At 44.2% G+C, this 21,123-nt stretch overlaps 1 protein-coding gene across 3 annotated transcripts in view; it reads right to left on the reverse strand.

Annotated features, from left to right (window-relative positions):
- DDX31 (DEAD-box helicase 31) overlaps positions 1-21,123 on the reverse strand; it is a 45,144-nt gene that overhangs the window by 6,946 nt on the left and 17,075 nt on the right. For 2 of the 3 annotated variants that reach the window (XM_088525296.1, XM_088525295.1), the window contains exons 16-19: positions 19,192-19,331; positions 13,610-13,691; positions 8,163-8,274; positions 3,519-3,699 (exon numbers count right to left, since the gene is read on the reverse strand). In XM_088525296.1, coding sequence (XP_088381422.1) covers positions 3,519-3,699; positions 8,163-8,274; positions 13,610-13,691; positions 19,192-19,331 — 515 coding nt within the window. Of the gene's footprint in view, positions 1-3,518; positions 3,700-7,421; positions 7,614-8,162; positions 8,275-13,609; positions 13,692-19,191; positions 19,332-21,123 lie in introns of those variants that run through there. The other variant, XM_088525297.1, reaches the window with a different exon arrangement.

A 21,123-nucleotide genomic window follows, 5' to 3' on the forward strand; every position in this document is an offset into this window, starting at 1 on the left:
ACCAGTCTTCCAGGGACATCAATGGGGGAGAAGATACCCTCAGTCCCCCACGGAGTCCCGTAAAGCCCTAGTGATCCATAGTGCTAAACACTGCACAGTACAGGGATGCTGGGTGAAATGGCAGGAGCTCTTTGGCTTCTACATTGTGAAGAGTCAACAAGACACATTTCTCCAGCAGCTACTTCCTGGGCCTGCTGCTTCGCTGAAGTGAAAGACAGTTAATCCCTCAGTGGAAGTGGGATCAGCTTCCTTGCCCCTACCCTTCAGTAAAAGCATGAGCACAGACACTTACTAAGCTGATCTACTGTAACTTAATATACAGTATCCTGTTCATGTGCTCATCTCTTAAATAAATACAGCATTTCACCTTTCAAAAAGATCCCGAGTGATTATTTTGCTGTCTTCAGATCAAGTTCCGCAAGGAGAAAACAGCTAAGGGGACAGTTCGGTTGCACAAAGAAGTTTTTAAAAAAAAATACATGAAAAGAAGCAGTTTTACACGTGAATTCAGCAGGAAGGGGCTGCTTCCACATTTTAGCACTGAGAACCATCACACACCTGGCTGCCAGGGCTTCCCATCTCACCTTCCCCAAGCAGGCTCTGGAAGGAGGCAGCAAGCACAAAAGGAGACGTGAAAAGAAATGAAAAGTTTTCTTTGTTCTCTTAAGGAAACATTTAATGATCCCCTTTACCCTGTTCTCTACCTGGGCCGCCTGCTCTTTATTCTCAGGGCAGGTGCTGACAGATGAGGCTTTAGTGTGCAGGCTGATTAAAAACAAGTATCAAATGTTTGGCCACAACGCGTAATACGACAACCAACACCCACGGTATCACGTGAGAAATATAATTAAAAAGATTGCTCTGTGACTATGCTGCTATCATTTCAAGCCTTGCACTTTACAATTGAAAACTATTTGTCTTCTAAATAGCAAGCTAAATTTTGCTCCCTGCTTTGTCAGTGCGAAATCAAAAGTAATTCTCTGTAAATTAATAGCACTATCTTGAATTTATGCTGGCAGATACCAAATCTGATTCTACACTCACTTTTTTTTTTTCTAAACTATCCTATAAATACTAATACATCCTCTTTCTCTGACCCTCCCCCTCTTTTTTTTCCCTCTTCTCCAAGCACATGCAGAGAAAGTTAATTAGAAACAAGTTTCATAGGCAAGAACAATTGTTGCATGACACAACTTTGGCTATTTTGCAGGGCCTTAACTTTCCAGATGCTCCCAGATTTGAAATCTGGAGCACGAGCCGTGACGAAGCTGTGCAAAGTCTGCCCACTTTCCCCGAGCTGCAATTATCCACCCCACGTGCAAATGAGCTTTCAAATCACTCTCACAGCATTTGTTCTATGGGGGGACCTCCATGTCCCCCCAACCCCACGCATCCTGTGCGTAAACGACTACTGTATCCTAAGCTTGTCTGTACTATAATGGGATGAAGACTTGGGGAGGAGGAATGCCATCTAAAAGAGGTGTGTGACAAGGGAAAAAGTAGCTCTAACAGAGTAGCAACATCACAGGAACAGAGAGAGGCATTGTTCAGGCCAAGTAATCCTGTGACACGCTACTGTCAGTCATAGCTTGACACCCTGCTGGGCCAGCAACACATCAAAGCCCACCCCATACCATCTTACATGCTCTTTATCAGCTAATCAGGCTATTCTTCCTGAAATAAAGCTCCGTTAAATCCCTTGCTCACAGGGGCATTCCCATCCTGGTGCCCATCTGCTGGTGAGGGTCAGCTGAAGCAGGAGGCAGATCAGTGGCCTGTCCCTGGTGGCTTCTCAAAGCAGGACAATGCTGCCTCCAACTTTTTATTTCAAAATCCCTTCCCTTAGCTTTCTTTCTTTTTTTTTTTCTTTCCCTCCCCAAGATCTGTACATTTGCAAGAGATGTCACCAGCCTAGGAATCATTATGCGGATTAATGTTTTAATTGCACGGGTAACATTTAGTAAGGGAGTGTGCAGCAACAATTACACAGGAAGAGTCACAAGTGAAACCAATAAAGAAAAGATTTTTCCTCTTCTGAACGCTATTAGCGATTTTACAGGCAAGCTAGGAGTTTCTATTCTGCTGTGATGCTGGGGAGCAGAGCAGAGTCCTTGCTTTGTATCTCAAAAGAAAGGACCATCTATTTTGTGGAAGCAACTCAAAGCAGCTAGAATTGGACATACTAAGCACTGCCAGCCCCACTGGAAGCAGATGAGGCTATTCAAGACAACTCCTCAGAATCACCAGAGTATCTCAAGTTCCTTAAACATGCCCAGGACTAGACTTTTTCTATGCACTCAAAGGGATAGAGCTGTAACTCTAAATCTGCTGCAGAATCTCCCTGGGAGAGATGACATAGGATTTTGCAGAAATGCTGTTGCCAGAACCACTGAAATCTAAAGGCAGTAGAGCACAAGCTTGTAGATGGTTCATTCATACCAACAGATCTGCATTTTGACTTGGGCTTGTATGTACATAAATGCAATTGATCTTTTAAGAAATAACGAAAAAAAATACAGTACAGTCCTCCCCTTTTCTCCTGGTCAGAGCTAATGTTGCCATACAGAATAGGTAGACCAAGCTGCATCTGACCTTTCTAAAAGGATGGCGAGAATTTGTCCCATGGTCAATCTGACAGCCAAGAAATTGCTTTTGAAACTGCAGGAGTAGCCCACAAGAGATTGTATGGTGTAGAGAAAGTGAAAAAAGGGGCTAGAGGTGGCCACAGAAGACCTTTAAAATAGAGTAAGACACATACTTTGCTATGAGAGAAAAAGTGTGTCATGTAGTCAAACTAGATAGGCAGGAAGATCATTTCCGTGCAGTGGATTGGAACAGATAAAAGAAGGAAGAACAGTCAGTATTTGACAAAACCAAGCAGATTATCCTGTGAGATAAATCAGCACCTATTCTGGCCACAACAGCAAGACTGTTGCTGGACCTCTAGGAACCAAGCCCTGTGCAAGAAAAAGAACCACTCCAATATATGGCAATAGTCTTGCATTTTTCTCTGGAACATTGCCTATATCCTTCCTTATCCCTCAAGATAGCTCTGGAGAGAAGTATAAATAAATAAAAATTAGGCTGCTTCTGCTTATAAGACTCATAAGAGTTATTGTTTTTCAAGTACTCATAAAATGGAAAAGCTGCAGCAAAACCCAGGCTAATCTATATAGGTGCCTCTCTGCACCTCCTTCAAAGAAGGAGCATCTTTATTAGAAGTCAAACTACAAAGTGAGCTGTTTGTTTTTAAAACAGTGCTCTCACTCAAATGTTCAACCCAGTTGGTTTAATAATAAATGCAATTTTTAGACTCTCTAAAGCCTTTGGAAAGAAAATGGAGAATGCAACTACAGCTCAGGGAGCAATACAACCCAAGGCAATGGTTCAGCGTGGTTTAGCACTTCAGGAGTAATTGCTTGTGATCTCTTTTAGCAAGCACATGAACCTCACGGAGACAAGCACACTGTGGCTCGTAACATGGCATTCCTCAGCTCCAGAACGTTGAGCTCACCCACCTTTTTTGTCTTGCTTTGATCTTCTTCTTGGAGCCAGCATTTGGAAGAGCACTCAGGTTCTGAGGGGCATCCCTCAGGCCAAAGCTCTTGGCTATGTGACCCAGGTGGAGAGACTTGATGTGGAAGATGTGCTTGAGGTTTCTGGGGTAGGTGGTATAGGCACGAAGGAAAGACTGCAGTGCTGGAAAAAAAAAAAGAAAAAAGAATGAATTTTGTTTGCCATTGCACTTTTATATATATATATTTACACACACATACTTTAAGATTCAGCTGTTCCATCTGAAAGGACATTGGTCTTATCCTTTGGGACACCTTCTGGTCAGCAGCTGGTGGAAAAGGTTGGCAGGTTGAAAATCCGTGAAGGTTGTTGTGCACTACTAGTACAATCCCATAAGGAGAAGAAAGGCAGTGAAGAAGGGTTAGGTGCTGAAACAGAGGTATGTTAAATTGCACTAGGTTTGCCTCTTGCAAGGCTGCCCCTTCTGCTGCAAAGAGTGATGTTTATAGCACATCTCACAGGAAGAAGTTGTTGAGATCTAATGGTAGCAGATAGGGGAGAGAGGAAGGAGAGATGCAAGGGATGAAGATAAAGAATGAGAAGCATGGAGGTAGGATAGGCAGATTCCTCTGATATTACAGTCCCAGTAGTCCATGCATTTTTCACCAGTTACCAGCTAGTCCCTTATAAATATCTGAGCGCTAGATGGATTTCCTGACTCATCATCACACCGAGAACAGAGCTCACCTACTCAAAAGGAAGGAAAAAAAAAAAAAAGAGCGCAAATTTTCCTTCATGTCTTTATATTCCTGTAATGCCCTTCCCTCAGGGCTCATTGCTCTAAAGACAATCATCCACTAATACGAGCGCTGCCACTGCTCCTCCACGTACCCAGAGCACTAACTACACTCGAGTTGTCCTCTCTGCTACGAGAAATAGAGGGACTTTTAGTAAGGAAACTCTTCAGCCCTGAAAACGCCTCCCTTCGATCCCCTGCTGCCCTGCTGCTTGCTAACCCTCCTGTGCCCCCCTAACCCTCGCTCCAACCATCACCTACATCTCTCTCTCAGCCCCTGATAGCAGCAAGCTCTAAACTCTAACCTCTCCTGCCCTTGCCTGTTGAGCCACCGGACCAGCAAGTTTGCCCACAGCTTAAGTCTAATCTCTTGGCAGCAGCAGGAGATTGGAGTTTATGAACAGTAATAAAAATGTCATTTTAGCAGATCAGCTCCTGGAAGGACCTTGGGAATCCATCAAAGCTCTGTTTACTGAGTAAAGCGAACTCCTTTTCCCAATCGATAAGAAGAAAAGATTGAGGTTTTTTGCACCTTTTTCCCAATTTCACAATGCCATTCTTTCAGAGGCATCTGAACCTGAGGAGACCTGTGTTTCTCCAAAACAGAATACTAACCTCCATATACCCAGCCTGGCTGTCTCATCTGAAGCCTATCCCTCAGAGGAACTGTAAACCAGCTCAAACGCTCTCAAAAATCCAGTTCTGCTGGCTTTTTGTTTTTCTTCATAAAGTTGCTGGTCAAATTCAGACCCTCAACAGAAGACATAACTCTTCAAAAGGAATGATTCGAACTTGCTCCTGCTCTGAACCTGGTCTGGCCAGAGCTAACAGAGCCGCTCTCAGAGCAGGTGAAATGGCTGGATATGAAGGACTCTGACACAAAGGCCAAGCTCACCTCACACACCAAGGCTACTGGTAGCAGCTCCATGGATCAGAGTTAGCGAATCCAAGTCTCACAAGGGTCTACCGCCAACCCCAAAGTGCTCGCAGACAACAGCAAACAGCAGAGTTCCATATGATGGATGCTAGCTAGGTCTGTCAAGAGGGCAATGAGATATGAAAGCAAGACAGGTGACAGAACCCGTCACCGCGCTCTCGGCGCTGGCCCCAGAGCGCAGCCTCAGCCCCAGGCCTGGGTACGGGAGGAGACGCTTTGCCAGCTCACGGGACACCTGGGAATGGGAAGGACGAAGACACCAGAAAAGTCACTGCCAGAAGTGCCGTGGGGCAGCAGTGGCCTCCTAGGAGAGCTGTGCCGCCTCCCTCCATGCATGTGTGCCCAGCACAGAAAGAGTGAGGCAAAATGTTCAGTTTCTGGCTACAAAATAGGATAAGATGGAAGAGAAACGCAACGTTCACTTCCACAACCTCTCCACAACAACAGTGATGCCAAGGATTAAAATGCAACCTCCCCAGCTCCACCTGCCATCACAGTCCCCAAACGGAGTACTCGTCCCGCCATCTGAGAGGCCTCTGCTTCTCCGAAGGGGCTCCAGGAGATTTGTCCTTCAGGCAGCAGAGCGCAGCCATGTTCTGCCTCCCACCCCACCTCACAGTCAATCAAGTTGGAAGGGCAGCACCTTCACCGGCCTCTTCGATCTCAGAGTGGAAAACAGGGGCCTGGGAGGCAGGAGGGGCGAGCGGGCAGGGAGCCACTCGCCTTTTGAAAAGCGGCGGCAATCAAAACACTGCTTATTAACACTGACTAGGTCAGAAAATGGGGAAAAAGAAGAAAAAAAAGGGAGAGACGGGGGAAACAAATGCATCTCTGGCACAGTTTCCAATTGATTGTCTGCCATGAAAGCAAAAGCCAGCTGCCATGTTAATTATTCATGATGCCTGGCGCAGAGGGGAGGAAGAGGGGGCTCATGGAAGCCAGTCAGCAGTGGAAAATTTGCATATGTAGATGGCAGAGGAGGAAAAAGAAAACGGTGGAGTGGTCCTCGTGGAAGAGAAATGGGATGCATCACGCTTCAGCATTTCCTCACAGATTTTCTGTGTTTCTTGGCTGTGGCTGAAGAAGTTATCAGCACTCAGGTCAGCAACAAGTGTGTGTACATGTGTATGCATGTATCTGTGTGTGTGTGTGTGCACAGTGACATACGTGGTACACAGAGAGATCAGAATGGTTTTGAGTGTGACTAAAGCCAACAGTTGTTCTCTCTGTCACAGCCACTTCATATTAAAGGCTGGTGCGGGGTAGGAGCTGTCCCATGGGAGCAACAAGAAGTTCATACATGTAGAATCAAGGATTTGATTGCATTCATCACGTGCTTGGAGATCCGGGGCTTAAAACTGCAGTCAGAGAGTACCAATCATGTAGCACAAGTCACCTGAAAATCGGGACAAGCAAGCAGCTTACGCAGCAAGCCTCCAACACCTCCCTTGCAGGGCAAGGCATTTCAAAAGCCTGAGGAAAAAATCAGCACTGCAACCCTTGAAGGGGATGAGAAAAACAGCAGTGACACGCAGCAGACTGGGATAAAGCAAAGAACGAAACAGTTGGATTCCAAATACCTCTCCCATCAGTATGGGCCTGTATCATTAAAAGCACACAAAAAAACTTGGGGTAGGTAGGCAGGCAGTTATACTACCAGCTCTGGTCCTTCCGCTGTGTTATCAGCTAGCAAGTCAGTACATCATTCAGAAAACAAAACAAAACAACATCTTTAATTTCTTGGGAACATACTCAAACACTTCTCTTGATTACAGTGTTAATGAAGACTTGTTTTTGGACTGCTCAGTACGTGATTTATGTACTTTAGTACACTTGGAATGCATACTTATACACAGAGCAGGTGTACTTCTTCATAAATAGAAATGATGTAGAGTATTCAAATCCATCTCACAGAAGTGACAAATGAGGTACAAAAGGAAATGACCAGGCAGAGAGAAACATAAGGAGACACTCCAAAAAAAAAAAAAAAAATGGAGCGCAGAGGGCTTACATTTTGTGACCTTCTCTCAATATTTAATGACCAAAATCCAATTAATTGTCAAGGACCTCTGGGGCCAGATCTCCAACACTGCCTTCACAGCAGTTATTCAGTTTTTGGGTGCAGCCCAGCCCAGCCTGGCAGGGTAGCAGAACAGCAGGCAGAAGAGGGGTTCCTACACTGCACCATCTTCTTGGCTCCTCTCGGGAGATCGCTTAGGGTTTATTCTCCTACCATTTCCATGGCAAGATTTTTTTTTTTTCCTCCATATCCAGGAGGCTCTGGATTTTCGAAACTGAGAAGCAGAAGGAAAGAGCTCCTTGAACTGCTCAGTGACATTTGCTGAGTGTCCTGTTGGGCAAAGACTCAAGAGCAAATCTAAAACTTGCACCTAGCTGCAATTATTGAATCCCTCTCAGTTTTCCCTCTTCTTGCCATTTTGCTATGTGTGGTTGCTCTCTCTTGCCCTTCTCCCACCCAACAGCCTCCACTGTGAGAGCCTCGACTATTATGAGTTGCTCCCAAGGTATCCTGTCTTACAGCCTTCAAATTTGTCCCTGGTGTAAACCGAACGCATCTAGTGGCGTTGCACCAGGATGGGGTTAAGCAGCCACCTCCAACCTTCCCAGTGTTAACACACACATCTACTTGCTGATGTGATTGGGTCAGAGCCCTCGGATGCAAATCCTACTGATTTAAGGCAAGATTAAACCTCATTTGCACGTAATATGGGAATGCAAGAAATTAACATTTAATATCATCACAAAGCCTTCTGGGCCTTTCCCAACCCCCTGCAGAGCCGAATGGCCCCAAAATGTTTCTTCCAGGCCTTTTCCCTGAAGCCTTCCCCTGGAGGAAAACCTTAGCAGTGTGTATGAGCCCTTCTGGAATTAGCTGAATGGAAAGGCACTAACCTTTCTTTGCCCACCGGACAGTCCCCTCGCTGGAGTGGACATAATTCTCAAATTTCGTCTGCAGGACCGTGGCCCGCTCCCGGACTTGCTGAGGGTCTGCGCCACAGGGTTTCTGCAAGGGCGGTGGGAGGATTAGAGGAAAGAGAGAATTTGAGTCAGGAATAATGAAGCAGTTTACAATAGATTTAATAACAGTAAAATCACAAAGTAACCACCCAGGGGCCAACAAAGGTAATCCTCTCAATATTACTAGACGAAAAAAAAACTATAGATAAAGATGTTAAAGTCAAAGCATGCAGTGAGCAATGCCTGCTGAGGAGAGCAAATCAGTTTTAATTTTATGTCTTCTAACATCTATTATGTATATTTTTCCTATTTTCCCCTCTCTTTTTTTTTCTTCTCCACAGACTCAACAGGCCAGATAAACCCACTGGAAATAAGTGGGTAATTCCCCCAGAATCTACACTGACCCCACAGAGCCCACTCTTACCACTGTATTAAACTAATGTTGTAAGTTCCCCTAACTGTGCTGAACAGCTGCACTGAACATCTGGCCTGTTCTTGGCACCAATGGGGCAGGAGATCTACTTGCATCTTCAAGCTCCAAAGAACAGACCACAATGAATCCCAGTGAACAAATCCAACCAAAATGCTCTTCTCACGCTTGATGCCTGCATAAAGTTCACTGTCAACAAGGTGGTTCCTCTGGAATAAGATAAGCCCCTTGCACCAAAGACACGACAGAAGAAACTTCCTTAGACCAGAAGGGCAGCTTTGTTGGTGTTCAAGCCTATCTATGATCATGTCAAAAGACTTAGTTCAGGGAACAGAAAGCAAACATTATTGGGGATCAACTATTAATGGGAGAAGAAAAGGAGCTTGCTCCTTTTGGGCTTGAAGCACTTGGGCAGAGGGGGGGAAATGCAGACAAGAGAACAGGAAATTTTTTGATGGAAAGCTGACAAAGGACAAAGCCATCCATGGGTGCAAATCTCTCCCAGACACAGGCCACATCTTAAAAGCTGCTCAGAGAGGAACTAGCATCCAAGTCTAGGAGTGCCAGGTCCAAGTCTGTACTTTGCTACTGGGTCAACTCCCAACCAGGGCTTGCTGACAGCAAACCTCCACTGCTCTGACTAGGCCTGTGCCAAGGCAACAAACGTGCCCAGTCCTCCCAAGTTTTGCTTCCCAGATAGATTTGCCTGCCCAGGCACTGGCCCCAAGCACAGTCCAAGTTCCCTGCACAGGGCTCTCTCTGGAGCTCAGGATCCAATTTCCAGTCTCTGGGTCACTCTTCAACAAAGCACATTTAGGGCCTGGACCTCCTGCTCGCTCACCACCTGGCCCACTACCCATCTACGTCTCCAGCAAAAACAACACTGGATATTTCGAGGCTACATAAACAGTCTCCCAAATTCGTGGTCTCTGCTACCCACCTCCCAAAGCATCCAAGAGACACTGACAACACAGGCTGCCCCACAGCCGTGTTTCAGCTTGACTTAACAGGCACCTATTAATCAGTTGAGCCGGTCCCCAGGCAAGGGGCCCCTGTAAAGATTTAATAAACTACAAGTGGTGCTGCCTCCCCAAAGTGGACACTCGTTGTTGTGACTAACAAGTTTCCATTGACGTGAAACATAAAACTTTCTCCCCCCGCTTCCCGCTCCTCCTACCCCCATCCCTTTTCTTTTGTTAAGCCTCCTGGCAGCTCATAGTGTCACCTTCCCGGCGTTTTTTAATATGAATGTGAAATTAGTGAGGTTTGCCCTTTCCCCTGGCGGACAGAATCCTCTGTTATTAAAAAGTAAAGCACTTTAATAATGAAAACTTTTTCTCTTTTTCCTGTGTTTTAACTGTTTAAAATTAATGAGAAGGGCATAACGGTTGTCAAAGCGATATTGAAAGCCGGGTAGCCAGGACCGAATAAGCACGAAAATCCCTCCAGAGTGTTAAATAAACAGTGCTTCAGCCCCCTCTGAATCCCTCTGTTGGTTATTGTATACATTCTGTAACAGCACTCAGAATAGATCTGAGCACCGGGGAGGCAGAAAGGTTTCAGAATTCCAATAAAGGCCTCAAATTAAAGACAGCCTGGTGCGAATTCCAGGAGAAAATTAAAGAGACCTCAAGCTTAAGTGACAGGTGACTTGCTTCTGTGTCACAACTGTCAGGGGATTTAGTGATAATATGGCAATATATTACAAAGGACTTTTCTTATTCCCCCCTTTAGGTTTCAAAATGAGGCATCTCTTCTTCCTGGTGCCGGGTGCGGGGGGAGGGAAAAAAAAGTAAGACAAAAATGAGGGATAAAAAACTAGGTGCATAATTTCCAAAGTGTGAGGTCAGTGCAAGAGAAATAAATGAAAAAAGCAAACGGCAGGAAACATAATGTACTCAGGAAACAGCTTCTCCCCTCCTCCCATCTCCACCTTGTCTTTTATCCCCTTCTGCCCCTTGAGACAGATCTCATTTTAAAATTGCCCCCTAATGGGCATGAAAAAGCCTGTGTTTGATTCCTGCCTTCTACGGAGGTTTACCTAAAAATAAAAAACATATATATTAAAAAAAAATCTAAATTTAAAACTGACTCAGAGGCAAACTGTGAAAATAAAACCAGCACACCATGTGAGTGTCTGGACACATCAAATACAGTGATGCTCCTGGAAGTCTACTGGAAGCCATCCCGTCTGCTTTACTCACACAAGCAAGCTTTAATCCTCCCGGTATCCTGGTTTGGATGAATGGGACAATTAATTTGAGACCCTTGCACATTTTTCAAGGCCCAAAAGATAAAAGCCTACCCCAGAGACTTGCTTGATCTTCTCTCTATCTGGATGAATTTGTTACACCTGTTAAGCAACACACGTTACTTCCATTACGGAAAAATAGTTGGGTAGAAGAGCTTTTCCCACCTTGTGTATGCTTGCAGTAAGAACCTATTCTGGAAGATCCCTAAATGCTACCATAATGAATATAGCTAACAGCAGTACCTAGAAGGTTAAAAAAAAAAAAAAAAAAAGAAATGGATGTTGTTGCAATGCTATTTAGCCAGTTCAAGATATCAGGAGAAAAAAGAAAAAAAGAACAAAAAAAAACCCCACACATCATACACTCAAAAGCCTATTAAAAAAGATTTTGGGGAAAAAGTTATCCTCCCTCAGAAGAAACAAACTTCTGGTTATAAAGACTGTAGTTTCTAGGTCTAAGAGGATGGAATAGCTACTGAAAGTCTCTGATTTGTTAAGAGAGTAGGTTAATGGGATAAGAGATTGATCCCATAAAGACTACATTGAGGGAGAGATGGTCTCTCTTAAAACTGGAGGGAGATAGGGAGGGGGAAGGAAAAGAAAAAAAAAAGTCGAAAAAATAGACTGTAACATCTCCAGCTTCCATGATACTTAAAAACAAAATGAAGGATTTTGTTTTAATAACATCTTCTTACTAACCTCCACATATCTTCTCTAGAACTCACCAAGTCCCCTTGCCCCCCCCTCCATAAAAGTTGAAAGATCAAATTTATTCTCTTTGTAGGCAGGTGAACATTCACACACCCAGACATAGCCACATATATATTTTATACACCTAAATATAAAATATACATTTTACAGGCACTGCAGCTTGCTCCCTGGCTGCACAGAGAAACCCAAAAAATGTGTGTTCCAACGGGGTACTTATAATGGACTTCAGTCGAGGCAACGAGAACCGAAGAGCATTATAATGAGATTTCTGTGTGCACAGCTATAATATATACATGATTCGATGCATGCAGAGCCGATGAGCAGAGCCAGCTCTCTCAGATGGCAACGTCACACATGGATCTGAGCCCTGCACTTCTTCACAGCAAGGACCCAATCACCTCAGCCCTGCGCACTGCCCATCGCCTTCCCCGCTCACTGGATCGTCTTCGTGATGAATTTCCAGACGTTAGGAGAGATTAATCCTCCTGAACCTTAGGAACAGGCCTCTGTGGCAGCTGAGAAGCACTGCAGACCATTAGCAGAACTTCTGATGGCAATAAAATGGAACTCTAACAAAAGGAACAAATCCTTGACTGCTTTTAATATATGGTTTAGAGTAAATCCTGAAAAACTCTATGTGATAGGGACAAGTTGCCTTAATTTCTATCCTCAATAAATCGTACAGATTTGTTTTCTCTCCATAAAGAGAAATTTGATTTCAGCCCCAAACCTTTAAGACTCCGAGTCACTCAAAAATAGGTTCATTATGTATTTATAAATTCCTGCAGCAGATTCAGACCATCATCCTAAAACAAGAGTAGTTATATCCCAGCTCCAGAGAAGTCAACACCAAAATTCCATTCACTCTGAAAGCAGAGGGAAGAGAGGGATTCAACCTCACCTTTGACTGCAAGGGAAAGGACCTGGCTCCTTATCTGTGGATACCACCTGGCTTGACCAGGCCTTACTACAGAGCAAAAAGGAAAGCAATATCCACTTTTCAAATACTGGTTGCTCTACTTTTCATTTTTGAAATGAAGAAAGACTGGAGAAAAATATTTGAGGCAAGAATATTCTAGGTTTAATGTGCTAATTATTTTACAATTTGAAAGTACTGTAGAAATATCCATCTGATCAGTCTTGATAACAAACAGCCTTGTTAACTTATTCTTGCTGTGCCACAGGCAAGGATACAAAGGCGCAGAGATGTTCAGGCCAGAAATTTCCAAATGGATCAATGATTTTGAACTTTCTCAAGTAGCAGGCTCTGATGTTCAACATTATTCAGCAGGCAAGACCTCCTGCCACTTTTTGAAAGCCAAATCCTAGATACGGCTTTTTGTGAAATTCAGGGAAACTTAGCATCTTTCAAAAGCATGTTTACCAAAACACTGCAGTTTGTAAGAGTCATCTGCAGGAAACGGGAAGTGGGTGGGCAGGTCAGAGGCTCATACATAGCATAACACAAAGAATGTGATGACAAAACAGTAACAAGAAGAAAGAAAAAGGAAAAAAAAAAAAAAAAAAGAAGCTGCATCACACTCAATCCATTTTTGACTTCCATTCACAATGAGGGCTCTTAGGGGATTAAGTTTGCCAGAATGCAGGACTGCCCAAAACATCAACTGCAAAGGCCTGAATTTTATGAATTAGCAGCTCAAAGGCAAACCCAAAGCTTGTGGAAGTCAGTAAAAAGATGTCAGGCATGAATGGAAACTCTGGGAGAAAAATAAAAATAATTTCTGCAGCCAGGAAATGCTTACTGACTGTTACAAAATTTATGCTGGAGACTTAGAGGAGGCTGATCTGGGGGGACAGCTTAAAGATTAGAAAATTGTAAAACAAGGCAAATCTATAACTATTTGCATTGCCTGGCATGATGAATTTACTAACACTGGATTGTAAAGGAGGAAACTTAAAGAGGGATATTTATCATATTTGACTGGTAAACAAAAACTGAAGTAATTACAAATCAGAAAAACAGCTCACCTTGTTTCCTGATCTGGGTAATCTGAAGCGATTATCTTTCATCAGGCTGGATAGCACCTTCTCCATCTTTATCTCTGAGACACTAAAACAGCAAAGACAAAAAAAAAACAAAAAAACTATGATTACTCCTCCTTTTCAGTCATAACATGGAGTGAGCTACAAGTTGATAACTGAGTTCAAAACAAAAAGATCGAGATTTACATATTCGACTTGAGAATTTATCCCTGAAATACATCAGCTCCTCATCCAGCAACCCCAGAGGTGTAACTAATGTGAAACTGCATCCCCAGCTGAATCTGGCTTGGACTGGGGCAGGGACACCATTTTATCAACAATCTTGTTCCCAAATCACTGATGAACGGTGCAGGTTTAATACAGCATCAAAATAACTCAGGGTAAAATATAAAATAACAAATAAGAATATTGTAGTCCAATGAAAGTCTTCTTGGTACTCAACCAGCTTAACATCCTCAGTGACCTAAGTCAAATTTAGGCCTTTACTTACATATATATATGTATATATGTGTATATATACAAAATATATAATAGTTAAAAGCCCCAGGGTAATCAGAACCGTTTGGCTACATTTTCCATTAAAAGAATCACAATATAACGTTCAAGTTGCTCTAACTGATGCTTTTTGTGGCACTTTGTAACTATGAATACCATCTGTAACATCCATTTTGAACCCAAAGGATGTCCCAAATGTTACTGTACATGAGATGCCACGGGCAGAGAGAAAAAGATGTGTCTGCACCGTTTTGCTTCTGCAAGTGTGAGAAGGAGGCAGACTGAGATACATAAACACAAGCTGGAAAGATGCACTCCTTTCACCCTACTGAGAGCAGCAAGAAATTTGCCTTTACATTTCTCTTACTTCTTGTCTCCACTAGTTTTACCTGATCCTCTGGCAGATCACAGCCATCACTCAACCCTCATTCAAAAGAATAAAATGTTTTGATATTTACTCCCTATTTTTCTCCACCCATGTTAAGCAACCATGATCCCCAAACTAAAGAGTTTTACACAGTTAGATGCTTCCCCTTGGAGAGGCTCAAGCTTAGAGGGAAACAGCAGAATCCCAAGGAACTTCTCCCATCAAGCCAGCTCTATCACAGTTTCCTTCTCCCTGGTCACCTCAAACCTCTTTCCTACAAGATCTTGCATCATTCCAACATCCTGGCAAAGTCACTTTGATTAGGGTTCAGAGACACGCTTCCTCACGGACACACTCACTCTCCCATCCACTCCTACGTTCAAAAGCCATTCGCCATGTCAAATGCATGGTTTGGTTTCCCTCCCCATTTTGAGAACTCACCTTCTCTCTCATTTGAGGCATAAAACCAAAGTCCTGCCCATTAGGGATCCCATACTTTCTCTTTTCTTTTCTTTTAATACAGGGAATCAGTCAGCTGCCATAGCCAGGTTTCACACTGGGCATTTATTTTCATTCTGTCAACTCGCACTCCCCCTGTATATTCAGCCAGATGATTTATTCTGCAACCCTATTTGCAGACACTACCAGGTACTTCTACAGCCTAGGTTCTGCAAATTCTTAGGAACCTTTTCATCTTAAAGCATGCAAGTGGTCCCACTTAAATGGACATTTAGGAGACTAGAAATTCCTCATCCTCTTGAGCACCATCTTTGAAGCACATACACCAGGTCACACATGGAGCGACAGCTGTGCAGCTTCAGGACACTGGTGTTACAGCTGCATCCAAACTAGGTCCCATTTCCCACAAATTGCTCATAAGATAAAGACAGAAGTTTGCCCCCCCAAATTTCCAAGTTGCTGCATTTCAACAATGACAAAGGACCTCTCTAAGAAATAGATTGATTTTTACACCAGCATAAATCATAAATACTGTACGGAAGGCAGAGAGTTCATTTGAGTCTACATCAATTTAAGGAAGAGGTAAAACTAGAGGCCAAAGGATTCTCAGACTCCTCCTGATTCACAGATGGCCAGAAGTATGCACAGGTTTCAGAAAGGCAGTACTGCTGATCATCAACTTGCTAAGTACAGAACAAAATGAAAACAACAAGGACCTCCCCTTTCGTTTCACCCAAAGATCTCAGAACTCCTGACTAGGGGGAACGGATGAATCTTTCCCATATTCTGCATAACAGGACACCACGATCCCGACCTGCTCCCCAGTCCGGCCCCGTGAAACATGCTGGGATCAACACCTTTCCTTTTGCAATCTGCTTTTTCAACTCCAGCCACCTCACCATCTCAATGCAGGGAAACGAAAAGAGCTGGTTCAGAGGAATAGCCAGGCAGCCTCGAAGCACGGCCACACTGCGGCCTATATGGGAGGCCAGCCCCATCCTTGCATAGCTGGGACCTTCCATAGAGCAGATTCCTGCACAGAGGGTAAAAAGAGAAAGAAAGGTGGAGGGAAACAATGCAGGAAGAGTGGGAAACGAAGCGCAGCACAACGACTGAGGGTTCCTCCGTTTTTGAAAAGTGTAACAGCAAATTAAAACATACGTGGGCAACCACTTCAGCAAGGGAAGAGTCTTCCTCCCCACACCCTCAAGGCAGCTCCGCCGTCGCGAATGAGAACATCAGCCCTTTGGCACAGGTTTGTATGAGCCGCGTCACCCCCTCGGCGCTCCCGGCCGGAGCAGCGCGCGGGGCGCCGGCCTGGGAGCCGCTCGAGCCTTCACGCCGCCCCGCTCCCCTTCAGGAACTTGTGAGGCCGCCGGTGGGAGATGAAGAAATTATCTGGTAGCTGTCGAGGCGGGCGCTGCGAGATTGCGCTTGAAGGAGCTCAGAGAGACGTAAGCAAAAAAGGTGGGGGAACAGTCAACCTCACTGACTTCCTCTGCCTTGTTGCCTCCTTCTTTTGAAGCAAAACCTGTTAGTTACACACAGCGCTGAGATAGAACATTTGAGATCTAACCTTAAAAAAAAAGAGACGAAATTCACGTAAAACATCAGCGTGCATTTACATGCGTGCACCCGTTTACAGGGAGGTGGAGGAGCCACAACTTCAAGCTACCCGAAGATGGGAAAGTTGCAGCGAAGCCTCACCGGGAATTGCAGTTCTCAGCAGAGCCAAAGTGAGATCGCTTTGGCAAGGGCTAACGCTGCTTTGCCGCAGTGGAAGCCAAGGAGAGGCTTCAGGTACTGGTGAAAATTAATTGCCAGCGATTTCCAATTTCAAAGGCAGTCATCCCTAATTCCGAAGTGGATTTTCATCCAGAAACAAAGCCACGTCTGCTCTCATTACTTCCAACTCTCAACGTTTCTGGACTTACTCCCATGCACACTGGGGTGGGTGGAGGGGTCTAAGAAAAACTCCGGGTCAGATCCTCATCTAGTGCTCATCAGCGTGGCACTATTCATTTACACCAGCTGAAGACTGCAGGGACCTGTCTCATGCTTTGTCTTCTAAGAAATACATATTTTATGAAGTATTTACATTTCAATAAACCCAGCGGGACTTGCATTTAAAAAAGAAAAAAACAAATTAAAAAAAATCACAACACACACACATAAAACACACAGCCCCTCACATAAAACAACGGATTTAAAAAAATTTATGTATTTGCTTAATTTTAAAAAGCAAACTCCAGCAACTTGTGCAGTCCAAGTCAAAAGCGACAAAGGTTTAGGATGAAGAAACAGAAATTATCAGTGCTTAAGAGGATTGGTGACAGCCCAACACATGCTGCCTTTCGCCCTCGCGCTGAATTAAATTGTCAGGATTATCACCATAATGCTCTGTTTATGAAGGGTAACGGCAATTTGTGCTGATGGCACTTGCTGCCTTTAGCTCCAAGCTGCCTTCCCGCATCTCCTCGGTAATTCATCAGCGCTCTTCCCTGTTCCGCCGCCCCTTCTCGCGCTATGCGGGAAGAGCACGGGGCGCCCGGCTGCAAACGGGCCCAACCACCCGTCCCTGCCAATTAGTTCCTCTCCTTCCTCTGATCTGAAGTCTGGGCTCAAAGGAGGGATATTGTACTGTTTGGGGGCAAGTCCCTTATTGCCAGGGCAGCACTTTTTATGAGGAACATAAAACAAACAAATGGGAAAAGACAAATCCCCAGAGCGGTCTGCTTGGAGAAGCGGAGGAAGATATTCCCACAGTCTCCCAAAGACTCCAAGAATGGCAGGTAGCTTAACAACAGGTCTCCTTAGCAGCCATAATTACAAACAGGAGTAGATGACACCGCTCCTTAAATTTGTTAAAAATAACAAAAATCAGATCAAAGCATTAACATTTAAAGCAAAGGGGAAGGCAGAAAGAAAAAAAAAAAAAGAGGGGAATTTACATTTCCTTCCTACAACCCTTCCCAAATATTATAAAACAAACAAACAAAAAAATAGAACTTTCCACTCAGAGTTAAAAATTCACAATTATGTGGGATTTCACCTTTAAATGTCAGTGCTGTTTGTTACATGAAAAAAGCCCTGTCAGCTTAGCCCTCCATGCCTTGCTGGTGTCTGCTTAATAGATAGTTACCTGGGATGATGGATGGCTCTTTGTTAGACCACTAAATGGCTCACAGCCTAGAATAAGCCCGTATTTACTGCCAACATTTGTTTATTTCAAGGATGCAAAACCAAATTCCACTCCAAGCAGCTCCACCCGACAAACACAAGAAATAAAAAGGAACTAATTTGTGCACGAGTTTACAGGGCTCCATCAGCACTAGCACAACACTAAAGGGACTTTACTAGGCTGTTGTTCTGAAAAACCAAGAGGCAGCAATGCAGGGAGCAAGAGGCAGCACATAAATCCAAGCGGCTGCTGAAGAGCCTTGAGACCTGAGAGCGTTTCTGACTAGAGAATGCTGGGCTTTGTGTGTGTGTGGGTTTTTTTTTTTTTTTTAAAAAAGGACAGGCCATGGCGCTAGCAGAGCTGGCCTAAAACTGCCTCATGTGTTGGCTACCAAATAGGTAGTCTGCATATTGGGCTGCTGCTTACTGGCTTGGCTTGCTCTCCTTACTCTCTACTCCCATCCTAGCCAGAGCTGCTATCAGAGCAGCTTTTTCAGCTAGTTTGGGAGCACATCTCACTTCTGATCTGCAGTCCCCCTCCCTATGGGCCTTCCAGGGCCATATCGAGCACTGACCATGTTCAAGAACTTCTACTATTCCTGTCACAAGCCACTTACACAGCAAATCTTGGCCAATTACCTGCCAGATATGACCCACAGCTCCCTAGCTATTTCGCTGCCGGATCTCTCCTGAAGAGAGAGCACAATCTCCAACAATATGGTGCTTTGCAGGCAGATGGCCAGTTAGCATTTGACAGGCTCATTTGACTTGTGATCTCCACGTAGCCATGATTTGAACCCAGGGCCACAGAGATAACAACGGAGTGCAAAGGATCTCCGGCTACCGTCTCCTCTCTGCCCCTCGCCGCACACGCGCTCACAATCTGTCAGGCTGATGATTTTCACACGCTTCCCTTCTCTCCTTTTGCTATTCTGGGGCTGGTCCTGGATCACAAAAATTAATAAATTCTTATTAAAACCTGCACGAGCTACAGTCCCGCTGCAAGTGCCATGGAAGGTTAATTAGCGAGGATGAGCTGAAACTTTTGTTCGCGTTTCTGACTCACTTAATCTTGTGAGAAGCCAGCAAGCTGACATATTCTGCCTCCGAAGGCGCCAGGACAAGCAGGCTGTTCCCGTGACAGCCAATGCGAGCCGTCCTCCCAATCCGGTGGATGTATTCCGCAGGTGAAGCCGGAGCGTTATACTTCAAAAAGGGAACATGAGAAGGGAAAGGAGGAATTAACAGAACGCAGCGTGTTAATTATAAACGAGACACTTGGTCTGCTCATCTGAAACAAAAGGGATCTTAGCAGAACCCATATGCCATACCTCCCGCAGAAGCGGGCTGTTTATCAGGAACCCGTTGGACTCATCCCTGTAACCATCACTCAACCCCCTCAGCCACAGCAGTTTTTTGACATTTGAATGTGACACATTGGCCGACTTTCAGATAATAGGACAGTTTCCCCATCTCAGTGTCTCTCTTTGCCTTTACGTTTTATTTCTATGCATGCACGTCAGGAACCTGTTTGCTTCCCTTAAAAAGAAAAAATAAAAAAACAACCCCCCAAAAACCTCAGCCCAAAGCACCCCCAGGAATGGCCGCACAGAGCGCGAAGCTGTCTGCTCCGTTTTGGGGAGGAAAGACAGAAAATAAAAGACAACAGATTCAAATCCAGAGGTCGACTAAATTGTTTTGATTAAAGTCAACCAGACTGGTTACTGGATGGAAAGGGAAATGTAGGGTAGATGGGCGAATAAGTCCTTTAAGCAGCATATGATACAGGCAGCAGTTGTCTTCCCACCTACGACTACCAGGCACTATGGAAATGTTTAAAGTCCCCACTAATATAACGGTGCCTCATTTAATTCACCGGGAATCAAAAATGTCCAGCCATTTGCAAGATCCAATGACATTTCCTTCCCTTTAACCTTCCCCCTACTCTTCCCCCCTTCTCCCTTTCCTGGAGAAATGAACATAGCACAGAGCTACTGCTTAGAAATGAGCCCTCAGCAGTTTAACTGGAAAAAACCCAACAACCAAAGCCCACTCTAGTGTTTATACCTGTGCCCTCTGGCAAAGTTTCTACTGGCTAGAGGTGTGAGTAAGATGCTGTGAGCAATCTAATTGCTCCCTGCAGGTCCTTGCTCTTGGACACAGCTCTCAGGACAGCTGAGATTTCGCCTTCTGGACACACAGAAGTCTCCCAGGGCTTTAGGTAATTTGCACTACGTTCTAACACTGGCAACCATATCTTTGGTTAAATTATATTAATATACAGATCTGGGAATTAAAGACTTCACTTGCCCAGCCTTCTCTAACTAGTTCCTACATTTTTTTTTTAAGCACAAAATTAAAATCAAGTTTGTCACCTGAAAGGATGAGATAGAAATTAAAAGGCTGCTTTGTTCAGGTTCTGTGCCCCGCTCTTTTTTAGCCTGATATCACTTGATATGTGAGAATCTCTGAGTCAGTTTTTCCTCTAAATTTTCCAATTCACCTGATCTTTTAAAATTTATTTTTCAGTTTTTTTAAATAAAAATGAAATCTACTTCATGCCTGCAACTTCTTCTTTGAAGTTATAGATTGCTGTTTTTAAGGTTCGATCCTTCTCTCTTTCTTTCCCCCTTCCTTTTTTTTTTTTTTTTTTAAACAAAAAAGAACAATTCTGTCAATACCAAAGTAGTCATTTTTTTTTTCTTCCCAGGGAGATCTGAACCATTCAGTCCTCCTGAGTGCTCACAGCCCACCCTAACCCCAGCTCCAGCCCAACAAAAATCTAACTTGAAAGAATTTGGTGTTTCCTCCCAGCCAGCAAAAGGTATACACAACTCATAGTACCTGAATTATGGAAAACACTGTCAAAATCAAAAACATGATAGACACAACATGTCTCAGCAAAAACTTGAGTTCAAGTTCTGCTGTTAGGAACCCATGGGTCTGCCATATCTGTAGGCATCAGCAAAGACAATTCAACTGCAGAAAGAGGATGTGG

The sequence above is a fragment of the Tinamus guttatus genome, unplaced genomic scaffold (genome assembly GCF_059628265.1).
Source record: "Tinamus guttatus ecotype Peru unplaced genomic scaffold, ASM5962826v1 Tinamus_guttatus_pri_ptg000226l, whole genome shotgun sequence".
Lineage (NCBI taxonomy): Eukaryota > Metazoa > Chordata > Aves > Tinamiformes > Tinamidae > Tinamus > Tinamus guttatus.